This window comes from Corvus hawaiiensis, chromosome 26 (genome assembly GCF_020740725.1).
Source record: "Corvus hawaiiensis isolate bCorHaw1 chromosome 26, bCorHaw1.pri.cur, whole genome shotgun sequence".
Lineage (NCBI taxonomy): Eukaryota > Metazoa > Chordata > Aves > Passeriformes > Corvidae > Corvus > Corvus hawaiiensis.
This window is the reverse complement of record NC_063238.1, coordinates 21,171,558-21,186,806: the sequence shown is the minus strand read 5'-3', so window position 1 is coordinate 21,186,806 and position 15,249 is coordinate 21,171,558. Positions and strand designations below refer to the sequence as shown.

Below are 15,249 nucleotides of genomic sequence, written 5' to 3'. Positions count from 1 at the left end.
CATCCTCTGAACATTTTTAAGGACCTTTTGCAGTGTTGCGATACTCCTTGCTCCACACCATCAATATTTATCAAGCAAACAGCTCCAGCCCTTGAACTGACTACCTGCTTCTCCTTGGATATAGCAGGGCTGGAATACTTGATAGCAGGATGACTGTTTAAACAGGTTTCACTTTTGTGATAACAGCAGCCCCTCGATGTGGCTGTTTGGCCAGGGATGGTACACACAAAGCCCTGCAAACTCCCGATTGGCAAAATGAAACTTTAAAGTGTCGACCTGAGCCTCGGCCTTTGTCTTGAAAGCCAGAAAACAAGATATCTCAGGTCTCCGTGTTGCAATAGGTTTTGTAGATAAGAGGCTGGTAGTTTTTAACCTCTCAGACAGATGCTGTTGACCCCAAGGCAGTGGGGGGACACACTGCCTGGCTTTGTGGAGATAAAAGCTGTTTGCACTTTCCCTCACTTACAGATAATGCTCATTAGCCATCTTGTGCTAAACCCAAGAGAAAGACCACTAGGCTAGCAAAGAGTAAGGTGAAACTCAGGTTCCCTGAGACCAGGGGTTGCTCAGACTCTGCTGTCATGGAGTCTCCAGAGAGTGGGACCAGGGTAAGCTCTGCAGCCTGGGGTGGGGGGAACAGAGTGAGCGCTGTCAGCTTTGAAACAACAGAAATCAATCAGCAGCAGAAACACTTCCATAGCACACAAATTGTAGTGAAATGGGGTGCCAGAGACTGATTTCAGGATGGACTAAATCACAGACGCCAGTTCTCTCACCAGCTGCACCCGTGACTTTTGTTGCACTGCTGCTGGCCATTAGATTTACTGGAGTGCACAGTACAGAGAGAGCTGTTACGTTTTAGGTAGAAGAGGTTCAGTCTCTTTTAGTCTGACAAACTGAGATCTGAAAGTCTGACCCAGAAACACAGATGCTATTCCCAGGTGCCAGCAGCTGTAAAGTGATATACTTAACAGAGCTGATTCTCCTGGGTTAAAACATTATAGCTATTATACAACTGCTGCCATATTTTTAGATCAAATGCACTTTAATTGTGTGAGCTTTTAAGAAGCTCTTGGACAAGGCAATCTACAAGGTGCTTTGAAATTGCCTTTTGTCTTATTAGTTCAGTTGAGCTGAACACAACAAAATAAGTATGTGCAGAACACAACAAAATAAGTATGTGCAGGCACCTTTTACAGCTGCTGTGTAGCTGCCTTCTACCCTAAGCAGCTTTCTGTAAATCTGTCAGTACCCAAAGTGTGTTGTGCATCACCCGGGTGGGATTTGTCAGGTGATCCTGGTGTGCACTGCGGGGAGAGCCAGCGTCTGCCATCAAGGAAAGCTCAGTTTCCCCTCCGGTGCAAGTGTATGATCACCACTGATATCAGTTCGAGTCACCTATGTGCCAAGAGACAGTACAGTGGTTTTCTCATGGACAGGAGCAGGAGAAAGTGGCCCATCCACAAACCAGCCCCCAGCTCTGAAATTGTCTCCTGGACAAGCCGCAACTATTCTTTATTCTTTATTCTTTATTCTTGCATCTGGTTGCTCAGTTTGCTCATTTAAGTAAACCAGAAATGTCCTTCCTTCCAGTTGGTTCAGCTGCTATACATTTATCCCAGAGCACACACAGAGACAGATTTGGAAGACACTGCCTCTTTGTATTTCCACCTACCAGGCTCCATCTTCTTGGGCTGGGAAACGCTCTCTGTGGCCACAGCCTCAGCTGGTGGAGGCGATGCCAGGTCTCACTGTGCCACAGACAGGCATGTCAACAGCAGAATTACTTGCTTGTAGCATCGAAAAAGCTGGTCACAGCTCATAGGTTTTATAATGAGTTGAGAGGGGGGGAAAATCACCTGCACAATAGGCCAGAAGTGGAGTTTATTCTCAAACCCTTTGTGGCCAAGAGCTTGGTTTCAAGCAGTTTTTCCCACTTGCCACACAGTGCTGGGTGGGTGGTTTAATTCTGCCCAGCAGCATGCTGCCCATAAAGATGGGGCAGCTGTGCCAGAGGCTCCCAGCTTTTCCCAAATACTGTTTTCCTCTTTTTTCCTGACAAAGGATGGAGGTCTGAGTAATCAAATATGCTGTTACTGCCCTGAGGTATACAACTAAGCACAGCACCCACTTTTACATTGTCACTGTTTATTTATTTTTACCTTGTTACACCTTTTTGATCGTGCTTGGAGAGCAGTGGGGGGAAGGACATTCCCAGTGATGTTGTGTGATGCTCCAGTGGCATTGCAGACCAAGGGCTCCCACAGCCTGTGAGCTCCCCGGGTGGTTGTAACCCTGGGTACCCACACAGCCACCACCCGAGGTACCTGCACAGTCAGAACCCTTCACCAGGCACCAGTGAGGGTGTTTCTGAACCTGCAGAGCAGCTGCAGTTGGTGACCATGCATGGAAAGGGGATGCAGCCTGCCTGAGACTTGGAGATCAGGTCGGGTTTGAAACTTTGGGTGCAGTCTCCTTGAACATGGGCTGCTTTTTAACCTGAAGTCAGAAAGAAGTAATGAACATCTTGTGCCATGCCATACTATGTTTGCAGTTGCTGTCTGAAAAAGGATCAAGGGTTAAAGCTCATGTCTCAACTCTGCCTTACTAGTTTTTCCCATTGGTTGTAACTGTATTTCAGGGATGGCTCACAAGCAGTGGAGCGCTCTAGTAATGTCACTCTGTCACTTTGTGCTTACTTTGTGATAGCTTATAAGTAAGTGACATTTTTTCCATGTAACATCCCTTCCCACTTCACCCAAAGGCAGACTTGCATGGGCTGAAACTTTTTAATAAACAGGTTGCTTTGTTCTGTATTTGGCCTGAATCTTGCACTCCAAGTTACACATCAGTCTTCCAAAAATGCAGGTGAAGCGCTGCTGTGCCTTTTCATGTGGTGAGCGCGTGCCAGATGCTGCTGCTGCCTGTGGAAAGCTGGTACTGCTGGGGAGCTGGCAGCACAGACACCTCTGTAACCTCATGCTAGCTTTGATGTAGGGGCTGAGTCTGGACGCTAAGCAAAGCCATGGGTGATCCTTTGTTTCCCGGAAGCCAGAGGAGCAGGTGAGGGACACACGGACAGCATGGACAGAGTCAGCAGCCTCTAGATTGCAGCAGCCCATGCAACTGCCCATCTGCATGGATGGACACAAGACACGGGATTTGGTGTTAGAGATCTCAGAGCAAGCACTCACAAAATCCCATTCTGCTGCCGATGCTTCTTTATACAATGATGGATAGATTCTCTCTGCAGGCACCAATGTGTAGCAGCTCTCTAAGAAGCAAACCAGCCTTGCTGATTAATGTAGGCCATCTTTAATTTTCTCTGCACTCATTTCTGTACATTCCCATTTCATTACTGTGCTATTATGGTGGACTCTCACTGCTAAGTGCACTTAAATGTGACTGCAGCCATGTGAGAGAGGACTCTCCTCCCTCACATTCTCGCTCTGTCCTTCCCCATCCTGGATCTGGCTGCAGCAGAGTTCACACAGCTTCAGCTCCTGCCCAAACACCCCAAACACCAGCAGCAATTCACAGCTGGGCCTCAGCACTCCCCCTCCAGGCTCCCTGAGTGTGGTGAGCCCAGGTCCATTCTTTTATCACCAGTCAGGCTCACAAATCAGCATGAGATTAGTAACTAATTGCTTGGGCAGACAAGGCTTGTAGTTTTTGAGGTCCAAACCACTCCTGCATTTGCTTTCTCTTACGTGGTGCAACAAGACTGGGTGGGATAAGCTTCTTCCCCCCATTCACCCATCACGGGAAGTCTTCATTGAGTGTGGGATGATTTGATGTGCTAGTGCTATCATCAGGGTGAGAGCCTCCAGCTGGCCTGCCATAAATTTCCCCTGAGTCCATTCAGGCTGTTTCATTGCCTGGGATCCTGTGATGCTCTAGTGACAGACCTGTGTTGTTGATGGTTCTCCTTTGTTCTGTACCGCTCATTCCTGGCTTGGCACTGGGGCTCCCTTGTGTGCGTGGTCACCACTGTTGATCCAACTCCAAACTGTGTTAATAGCCAGCTATAGAGTAATTAAAGATCTCCGCTGCTTCTCTACACCCAAGGATGCCCTGGGACCCTCAGTGCCATGCCCAGGACCCAAGGCGGCATGTGGTGACACACGGCTGGGTGCAAGCGTGGCTGGTGAGGAGGGAAGGGATCTTCAAATGGGATTGCTCTTGTACTATGAAGTCATGGCCCCAGGATATGAATAGAGGCATAGCCTGTAGGCAGAAGTGATATCTTTCATTAACTGAAGAGATAAAGTTGAAAAAACGCCACAAAGATTGGGTATGAGGTAGTATATTTCTGTGTTTCAGGCAGTTTATCATCGGCACTGAGAGCCAGTGAGGGTAGGATTTACTGGAGCTCATGTGGGCTCTTTGCTCAGCTATGGCCACTCAACCAGTCACCTCCCTTGAGCGCAGCCAGGCTGATGTGTGCAGCCACATTTCTCACATGAGTAAATGAAGAAGTGGGATTGGTATTTAATAACTTTTCTCAGTGCAGCCACAGTGCTTTTTCAGCTGTTTTCTAGCTTGGTTCTGTAGGCAGTGCTTTGGCTGTATGTCCTTTCAGCAGGGTTTGCTGCGACTCTGTTACTGCAGTGTCTCAGTGCAGGAGCTCCCAGAGCAGACCAGAACTACATTCCCTGGGGAGATGCACCAAGGAACTGCCACATGACATGCAACAGCCACAGGAGAACAGTTTTTATGGCCACGCTCCATTCACACCATGAAAACAAATTTTTTTCCTTTGTTTTCTTTAGTACAGCATGACCTTCCATCAGCTTCACAAACCAAGCAGGGCAGAGGCAGCGAAGGTAGGTGAAAGCAAACTCATCTTGCTTACACTTGCTCTGACAGCCCAGACTTGTTTGCCAGGTAGCCCATCTGTGACCTGTGGTGTGTAAAAGGATCACTTGGCTCCTTTCTGGGTGAGGATACAAGAAAGCACAGTTGTTTACATCTCCATTCAAGTGATTAACGATTAAACAACAACAAAACCAGGAGTTAATGTGGCTCCATAAGCTGACCATGCCTGTCTGAGCACAGCTGAAATAACCGGTTGTTTTGAGGGGGTGGCAAGCCCAGCAAACAGAGGCTGCTGCCCTGAGCACAGCACCAGAAAGGGACATGGAAATGTCTGGGTGGGAAATGCTGGGGAGAGGACGACACCTGCCCTTTGTTGTCCTCAGCACTTTGACATTTGCCCAGGATGCTTGGTGTTCTAGGTCTCCTTTCATCCCTTTCTCTCCCTCAGTGAGGGGCACAGCCCAAATCTACTCTATTCCCAGCTCCAGAGAGCCCAAGGAGGTGACTCTGGGGAAAGCAGAACAGGACAGAGGGGGGAGCATAGAAAAAGAGAAGAAAGAAAAACTTTCTCCATGTAACACAGTAAATTTAAATATAGTCTTTATGAAAGTATAATATATATTTTCACATATTTTTTCAGATTAATTCCAGTTACCTTCATATTACAAATTCTTTACACATTCAAACACGAGCAATAGATTCACATCTCAAGTTCAATCAATACTCTTAACCTCAAGAAAGTTACATTGTGGAATTGGACTTTCATCTTTACTGATGGAGTCTCAGGCTTTCCTGCTTAAATAAATAAAACTGCCTCTAGCTGAGAACCTGCCTAACTGAGATAATGGAGATATTAAGTGATAGCAAAACTGTGAGAGTCACCAACTAATTGTGCAGAAAGAAAACAGAACATACAGATTTCCCCCTTTTGTAGGAAACATATCATTTCTAGTTTATTTGTTTTCTAAAACATATAATAGGGGAATAATATTCTATTCAGCTTTAGGTTAAATGATATTTAACATTGTAATAAATTTAAACAGAGACATATTGAAAAAGAGTATAAAGGATTAGTTCTGAAAATATACAATCCAAAGATTCCTAGACACAAGAGAGCTTGTAAAAAATCTGTATGATCTGAGTTGGGGGCCAAGATGTACAGCTAACTTTATAACATCTGAGGCCAGGGTCCTAAGAAAAAAACAGTATCATCACAAAGATGAACATCTGAAGAGGACATCTTGTCCATATCTGTGCCTGACAGTGGGACCAGTTATACCAGTGCCATCTCTGATGAGTGCTTGGCCAACCAGTCCCAAAAGACTACCAGGGTGGAGACTGTGCAGCCTCCCCAGGGAATGCAGATCAGTATTTAACTACTGCTCATAGGAGAAGGTTTGTTCTGAACCCCTGCTTGTAACTCCATCCCTCTCTCCTGGTCCCATGCACAGTGGGAAGAATTTATTCCTTTTCTCTTCATAGCCATGTTTTTTAATGTACTGTTCTCATACCTTTCCCCAGCCTCCTTTCACCAAACTAAGCAATGCCCATGCCTTCAGCAGGCCTCTGGGAGCTGTTTGCACAGTCTCTCTGTTCACTCCACAGTTTTTGAGCAAATTGTTGGCCATAAGTTTTTGCTGAAGTTTTACAATTACACTGTAGAGAATACTTAGAAAAATACAAAGGCATCTCAAACAAGAAGCCCATTTATGCAACCCAACATGAAGTTTGTTTTTGCAAAAGCATTTAATTATTTTTGCATTCAGTTTGTGATTTATATTTCCAAACTTTTTCTGGCCTACTGCTTCCCATCCACTCATTGTCTATCTCTATTTGTACACTTGGGATACTCCTGCAGTTAATAGGCGAAGATTCTATTCCCCCATCACTTCCCTAGTGGCTTATATGGGCTAATTTTCCTTATGCATAAATACTAATTTATAATTGTGCTACATAATTAAAGGCAGAACCATCTTCTCAGAAGGAAAAGTTGGAAATACCATTTAAAAATACTTTGCATCAATTAATTGTGTTCAATGTACTCATGTTTACAGAACAGTGATTTTTAAAGAAAGGCCCTGTCAAATACTTAAGACTGTAACAGTATGAAGTTTTCCAGGATAAAATGTAAATCTAGATTACTATGGCTGTAATGAGTGGGGGAGGATTGCACCCACAAAAAGCAAAAAACAAGGAGGAATAAAGGGGGGGAAGGTTGAGGTTTTTTAATTAGATACTAGAAATGAGATTATCACTTGCCTTGTCTGAAGGACTTTTTCTACTTTGTCACCCCACCACCCCCTTTTGTTCTTTCTTCCCTTGTACTTACTTTCAGGCATACCAAGGCACTGTTGTGGATTTGGGCTCATGGTAACTGAATACTCCTACAGCACCACCTACCTAAAGTGCTTATATTCCTCAGTTCTGCAATATTTATTTTGAATGCGCCAAAGAACCTGTCCAGTTTGCAACTTTTAGCCTCACATCCCTTTAATTCAGGGTTTCCTTCCCCCTTCCTTCAGTACAAATGAGGACTATAATTGCCATGGAAAGGATGTAGTGATCTACCCCTGTGCCTGAAGCCCAGTCCCAGGGCAGGCAGGGAGACCCACTGCTGCTAGAAGCCATCAGTCATTTAAGAACATGTACATAATCTGATTTCTCTGGTAAGAGTGACCACTGTGCTGCTGGGTTACTTGCTCTAGTCCAGAGAGACCAAACTACCAGCCCTGACTGGTAAAGCAGACAAGGCACAGGGTCTTAACTACAGGTCACAATTACTTTTCTTACATGGAAGACAAACAGCAAGAAGGGTGGGGAGAGCACAAAGTGGAAATATAAAAATAGTACCACAGGAAAGAGGTTAACTGCATTTCTCATTTTCTGAGTAAGCAGTCTAATCAAGTTTGAAAATGCCTACTCTTGTAAGCCTTTTAAAATTTAAATACCTGAGTACATAGGAAAAGCATACAAGATAAGAATCAGAGACAAAGCATTTAACATCCCACACATATTTTTACAAAGTCACAGCATTTTTTTTCCTCAGATAATCCTTTTTACATTCCTAATTATTTCTGCACTGTGTAAAATATGTCTGCCTATAAAGTTTACAGTGGCTTCTTCTGCAGAGATTAGACAAATATATACAAGACAAAAGGTTATTTTATTAAAATGTCAAATGCAAAAAGTAGAGGTTGTAAAACACTTTAATTAAAAAGAAAAATTTTAAACTGTGTGCAAAATTATGTAAAAAAGACTTTTTTTTGCTATTTCAAAGAATGAAAGATCAGACTTTGTAGGTTCAGGCTTAGCTATTTTTGTGTTAAGAGCAGCTTAATACTTTTTTTTAATCAAGCAGAAACCCTCAAGGACTCGCATGATCTCAGCACCTGTGCTCTCAGTGAAGGGCTTAGTGGCCTGTGTGCACATTTCTGAAAATTGTGCATGAACTTTAAAACAGTAAGAGATCCATCTGGTCATTTCTAGAGTTCTGGTGGTTTTTCTCTTGAGCACAATTGCCTTGAGAAGTGGCAAAGCTGGAAACATAATCAAAATCTCCATCTAGGCTTGCTGTGTTTGTTCAAAACATCAGAAAGGGTGGAAGAATCTGCATGAAAGTTGTGCAAGTCACTGAACACCATGATAAAAGCAAATATTAATTTCTTGATTTCCTAAATATAAAATCTTTACAGAAGAACCAAAAGCTTTAGTTTTCACCTTACACACACAAAATTTCAATGACATTTTCTATTAAAATTAAGAGTGCTTCACTGAGATTATACCAGAATTTATTCACTATTACATGATTTTTTACCTTTGGAGGTCAAGTTTTGCAATCAAGTCCAACATCACAATGCCATTAATATCTCTCAGTGCCTGCTTTGGCCACTTCTGCCTTCCTGTTTCTGGACCAACACAGGTACTCACACTGCTAAGCTGTAAACTGGCTGAAAACAGACTGAAAGACAAACTCTGTGAGTTTTCCCAGCTGGATCAGCTTCCTGACCTAGTCACTGTATGGCAACACTGTAGATGGATGGGAAACGATGTAGCATAGTTTAGGCCAGGGACCTACTAAGCATGGCTCAGACTGTCAGTGCAGGGATGGGATTTAGCTTTATCAATCCAGCCAAAGGCCAGCTCATTAGCCAGTGAGCTGAGATGGCCACTTTCACACGTGCAAAAGTAGCATACTTGGAGCAGATGACAGTGAGGTGATGCTGCAGGTAAAGATTTTGCCCAGAAGTACATTAGACCCTGGGCTAAATTGTCTCTGCTAAAAGCAGAGGAAAGTAGAAAAAGTGGACAGTTTTGCTGCTATTTTTCAGAAGGGAAGCTGAAAAAAGGAATATAAGAAAGAAAAGGGCATGCAAGAAATCTTATCACTTCTTTGACAGTGTATTTTTCAAAAACTAGAGATTACAGAAGCGTTGTTTGCAAATATATTTCTATATCTTCCTCTGAGACTACGACATAAGTCACACAGTCCAGCCATCAATACAGTGCTTTGCAGTTCAACTTCATTTTTCTGCACAAATGCTTTCAGGGTGACTTCACCCTTTGACTGTTCCTATACAGAAGATCAAGTAAACCAAACCTGAAAGCCTGAAGTGACCTGATCAGAAAGCTCACAAAAAAAAGCACAAGAGAGTAGCTGCCATTATACAAACTATTTCAGTGCTGCAATTTTACATCAGCTTGAAGCTTCGACATTGGATTCTGTAGTTACCTAAGAAAGTGGCTCATTCTGTCTAACCAATGCTTCATCCTAGTGCATTGCTAGGAGACTAACATCATCTCCACAATTTGCTCCACAGAGAGAACTGACTCTGAAAAGCTTCCTGCAGGTTTTCAGTACTGGTATTAAAGCTCGAAGAAGCATGCATTTGAAGCCCTGGGAAACATGCAAAGCACCAGCCCTTAAGATGACTGGAGTAGTCAAAATCCTTTAAATTATGGCTTTGATAGGGTTTTATACATTGCAGTGTGACATTCTGGACATAGCAAAGAGCTAGATTCCCAGGGCAGCAAATGACAAATCATGTTGAATATGGTGGTTATCTGAATCAAACACTATGATACCTCCAAACCCCATCTCCTAGGGTTTGTTATCCTTACCTTCTCTAAGGAAGTCTAACTGCTGGGGCCTTTAAATGCAAATCCATTCTTTGGACACTGTCCTGGCCGCATCATTTGTGTGTACAAGTCCATCCTCTGCTGCATACTACAAACACAAGTTAAGACAGAAGCAATCAGAAGCCAAACTAGTGCAGAAGAGAGCCAGCAGCTGGCTATGCAACCGTAACCTGTCTTAAAATGCTGGGCAGATATCAAAGTCCAGGCTGCCTAATTAGACATTCATAATGCTCCCATTGCTGTGGCATTAAGAGCAATTCAACAACAGAAACTACACTGGGGTAGTCAGCTTTCCCTAACAGCACAGCACATGGGTACACATAGGATCTTGTTGAAGACCACTGTCTCCAGACTCTGGCAGCCCCAACTGACTGATCTCAAGACAGTGTCCCTGGAGACAAACACACCTCCTGCACAGCCACACACTCCCAAAGTCTCTAAAGGAAAAGTTAACAATTCACTAGATAGATTTGCATAGACCACTTACCCCTAAAGTTGTCCTAACACTGAAGGACATCACTGGCTTCTCCTACTTATTACATAATTTTATGAAAGAAAAAAAAAAATTAAGAACTTGCTCCTCCAAGAGCTCATACTTCTTGCTCAAAACTACCTCAATAATTTTGCTTTATCTCCTGAGCATGGCATCAAGCACCTACCCATTTCCATCACCATTCCAATGCTATCCCTTAGAACTGGGATAATATCTCCAAACCACACTAGAGAGGTAGCTCCCAGACCACTTCCACTTCTCCCAGCTCAAGGCTATGAAAATATCATGAGAAAATTTCTACTGAACTCTATTAGTCTTCCCTTTGCGTTCTTACATCAGTGTTTCACTCCTTAGCTAAACTGGTATTTGTGAAGACCAGGCTTAGCCCAAAGGCTACTGTCCCAAGATGCCTTGTGGAAGAGTCCTCCCTCCACATGAGTCCTACAGTGTTAGCCTATATTCCATCTCTCTAAATTAAAGCTCATCTTCTTGAGTGCCTCTGTAGCTTCCAAGTCTAGTAGGCACATTTGCCCCCAAGCATATGTTCTCACCAGTTTTCAGTCTTGCCTGTACTGAGTTCCCACTATTTGCAAAGCCCTGAGTCATCTTTATGCAGCACAGTATGGAAGGGGATTGTTTCATCACAGCAGATAACAAGCAAATCCAGCAGGCAAGCCATTCCCGGACACAATATATAGATGTTTATAGCCTCCCTTCAGAGAACCCTCCTCAAAGGTGTTTCAGGAGGTAAATGAAATTGACTGAGGTTTAACACTGCTGCTTCTACAGTGACCAGCTGTCCACGTCTAGAAAGACAGCTGCTTTTCCTTTTTCCATAGGAACTGCTTAAAATGTTTGTTTATCCCCGCAACTGCATTCCTGGCTACCTTTGTGACAACGTCTTCACTGGTGGCTCCACTAGATAGCACAGATAGTCTGGTGCCAAGGACAACACCTGTAATCATTTTCATCAATTTTGAGCCTATTATCAGAAAAACAGCTGTAGGAAGGTAGGACTTTATGCTATAGAGTAGCATCTTCATACAAACTTACCACAACACTTCCCACTAATAATTTCCTGCATGTCTTTTCTTTTATATTAATAGTCATACTAATCCCTAAATAACTACTACCACAGTCAATATTTCTTTTGTACTACTCAGATTCTCAAACATAAGATCCAGAGGTCAGCTTATGACACTAATGAAGCTGAAAATAAGTCTTCTCCCACCAATGCACCATTCAGCTTTAGAATTTTTAGCCAGCACATGCTGTCTTCAAACTTATTTTGAATGTAGCTATAGAATAAGGATATGAATCCATGGCAGATATGCCCATCCACAGCTTGGATGCAAGCTCCAGGTCAGTACCTGCCAAATACATCTGGGGATGGAACTCTCCACAGCTGCCAGCAAGGCAGTCTTTGCTTCCATTTACTTGTGTTTCATGAACTGTTTAGACACAGCATCTTTTGTGGTCAATGGCAACTGCCAGATGTTAAAGGTTAGTGCCACAAAGGGACAAGCTTGTCTTGATCTAAAGCAATATTAATGCTACAATAATATAATTTCTTCAGGAGTAATAAATATTTTCTTATGCCTGAAATATTTAATCTGTAGATGCTAGAAGCTTTGATATTCTTTTCCAGGTCTTTCATAGCCTTACTCAAAGGCTAAGGGTGCTACCTGCTCCGACTTCCTAAGAGAAGATAACATATGGACTGTTCCCAGCCAATTCTACATTCGCCCTACCTGAAGGGTGACAACCTGCTAGAGGAACAGTAGCAAGTGACTCAGAGTGGTTGTGTCTCCAGATGGAAAAACACTCAATAGAAGACACATGAAAATGCAGTGAAAAGTATCCAGGCAGGCATACAAGACAAGTATTCCAGCCTATATTCTCAAATCAAACAAACCTCAGGAACAAATACTTGCATGTTTTACATCAGGCCAGACAGAATTTCTACAATTGTTCTTAGTAGGTGTATATCACTATAATGGATGCAGTGCAAGAGCTTAAACTCTTTTTATATCCATCTAGTTCTTGAAATCAAATATGATATGAAGCATTGCAAACCTTTTTTCTTTATGAATTGATCCTTCTTCTCAGATCTAATCAACAGGTGGATTGGATTTTTTCCAATCAATATTTCTGAGATTGTTGTATTCTCCAAAGAATCTCAAAATAAAACACAATTAAGTTTCAGAAATCAGTTTTGGATGCAAGAACAAGTTTCCACACGTTCTGAAGGTTGATGTTGGCATTCAAGCAGCATTTATACACCTCAAGGGATCCCAAACATTCATCACTAAAATAGTATGTGGAAACATCGAGGATCACTGTCTCTCCTGATTTCCTAACAAATTTTTCCATTATACATTAGCTTAACAGAAACCAATATCCAGAAGGAAGCTGTGGTTTATATTAAAAGTGGGTGTGAGTTGGGAGCAGTCAGCATACATAACCAAGCAGGTTTTCAGATCTCTGCCAAGTATCCTGCAGGTCAATCAAGAGAACCACAAACATACCAGCACTATTTGCACGTAGGAACAAGTATGTGCACACACACCATCTAGAGGTTTCAGTTCTCTCCCTGCAGATTTTCTATCCCTATTTTTCCTATGACATTTTTAATCTGTAGTCCTGGAAGATTTTGTTTGTGAAGTATTAAGTATTTTCTGATTTGTGACAACAGATACTGACAATATCCTTTGATCAAGCTACTGATAAACAGCTTCTATTTATTTCAGGACTGTAAGACAGGTCCTGATTGCAGGTCAGTCTTACATCATATTCCTTACTCTAATAATCAGAGGAGCACTAGCAGTGAAAGAGAATGTGTCAGACTCATCCACTAGTGTTTCAAGATTAAGTTATTGTCCCTTTGTGCTAGGTCTAGGAAGTTCAGCAGACCCAGAGCATTTCTGCAGCACCCCAAAGTCAGATCCTCAGATTGAAGCCAGCAGGAGGAATAAAAAAGTAAAGGGTGCACACTACCAAGTAACCCTCAGAAAAACTCAAAAAATTGACAGATGAGCCCAGACTTCAGTGAAAAGCAGATCTTTTCAGAAACTCATAGGGATTTTCAAGTACTCCTTGGGCTGGTACAGGACATGACTATAATGTGCACATATACACAAGCTTGCCACATAATGCCTATAATGTTCACTGCTGGAAAGCAGCCCATGGGGAAATGCAGCTTCAATATAAAGCTTTTTTAGAAGTGGTTCATACAAAAATTAGTAGTAAATTTTGTGGTATAACCACCAAAGTTGAAAGTTTTGACATGGTACTTTGCTCAAAAAAACTGACATGTTATTACCAAAAGTATTTACATAGCCAGAATAATTTTCATGTTCCAAGATTGGAATGTTTATCCACATTTAAAGAAAGAAAGGCTGCATAACTTGGCAAGTAGCAGAAGTAGGAGCACTAAACCATCAGGTCACCTGTTAATCCAACTGGAACATTTAGATCCCAATGATTAGTAAATCATGGAGGAATATCACAGATGGTGTTCCCAATATGAAAGGCCTTTTTTTTTTAATTAAAAAATTAATGTGACTTTTTTTAAATTAAAAAAAAAGTTCTCAGCTTTAAGAAGAACTATTCCAAGATCAACCCAGCTCTATCCCTGGAAACACCAAAAGCTCCTTCAGTACAAATGCCTTCCCCACATTTAACCAGATAACCTGCTGCCTACTCTGTCTGCCTACTGAAATCAATTCCCCAGCTGTATAAGATCATGGTAGGACAACAACAGTAAGCAAGGGGAATGGATCCAGAAACACTTTCTGCCACAGAAGACTGCAATAGTCTGCCCTGGGTAGTGCTGGGACTTTCAACACACCCCTGTAGAAGGCTGCTTCAGAGTAAAGTGAAGCATCCAGCAATGTCTCTTGGTGCCCTGAATAACGTGAGATCACTGAAAATTTTTTTAAAAAGCCACCTGCATGGATGACACACACAACTTCAGGCACAGCAGGTGGATCTTCTCTCCCACCACTGAACTATGTTGTAAATAGGCAAAAGGAAAAACTACTCAAACTGATCTCTGCAACAAGCTTGCACAATGTTGTAGTAACAATCCCTCCTACAAATCCAAATGTTTTACTAGTCAGCAGAGGAACAGTCAGAAGATAACAGTAAGAGCTTCTACCTGAAAATCAAGTCATTGAGTTTGTTAAGGAAACAAAAGGAAGAAGCCTCCCCGGCAGCATTTTGTATGGTGGGCTGAGTAGAACTTGGACATTGCTACCAGCAACAACATTTTAACAGGCTTATCAGCTTTGAAGAAAGGTGAGGTTTGTTTTGTTTGGTTTTTTAATTTAAATAATTTTACTATTCTGGTATCCAGATAGCTGTTGATCAGAGCATTATCATTCTGCTGCTTTTCAGACACTATGGCAGTTTTGCTAATTAAAACCTACAAATGAAGGGATAATGACAGCCTATGGAGGCATGCAACAATTAGTCTTCCCTGCTAATGCACTCCTGCTCCAATGAAATATAGTAGTAGTTAAAGGCATCCCTGATGTTCTAATCCTTGGCAAGCTACATTTACTTAGAAAAGTGAATCATTAAGTGCCCCCCAAACAATCAATCATTCTGGTGAGAAGTTTGTGACATTAACTAAAGAGTTGAGATTATTTTGACAAATTCATGATGGAGAGCAGCTCAATGGAGTAAGGACAGGGAATGAAGAGTCCCAGATTCTGACACTTGATTTAAAACATTTGAACTCCATTTGCTGGACAGCAATTAAAAGCCACCAGTAGGCTTTGATGTCCGGTGAGCCTATC

The 15,249-nt window shown here is 42.4% G+C and overlaps 1 protein-coding gene across 9 annotated transcripts in view; it reads right to left on the bottom strand.

Moving 5' to 3' along the window:
* Positions 1 to 2,104: 2,104 nt before the first annotated feature.
* ESRP1 (epithelial splicing regulatory protein 1) overlaps positions 2,105 to 15,249 on the bottom strand; it is a 38,558-nt gene continuing 25,413 nt past the window's right edge. For 2 of the 9 annotated variants that reach the window (XM_048286937.1, XM_048286931.1), the window contains exon 14: positions 5,402 to 10,042. In XM_048286937.1, the coding sequence (XP_048142894.1) occupies positions 9,952 to 10,042 (91 nt within the window). In that variant the 3' untranslated portion in view covers positions 5,402 to 9,951. Of the gene's footprint in view, positions 4,937 to 5,401; positions 10,043 to 15,249 lie in introns of those variants that run through there. The other 7 variants (XM_048286936.1, XM_048286940.1, XM_048286934.1 and 4 more) reach the window with 7 other exon arrangements.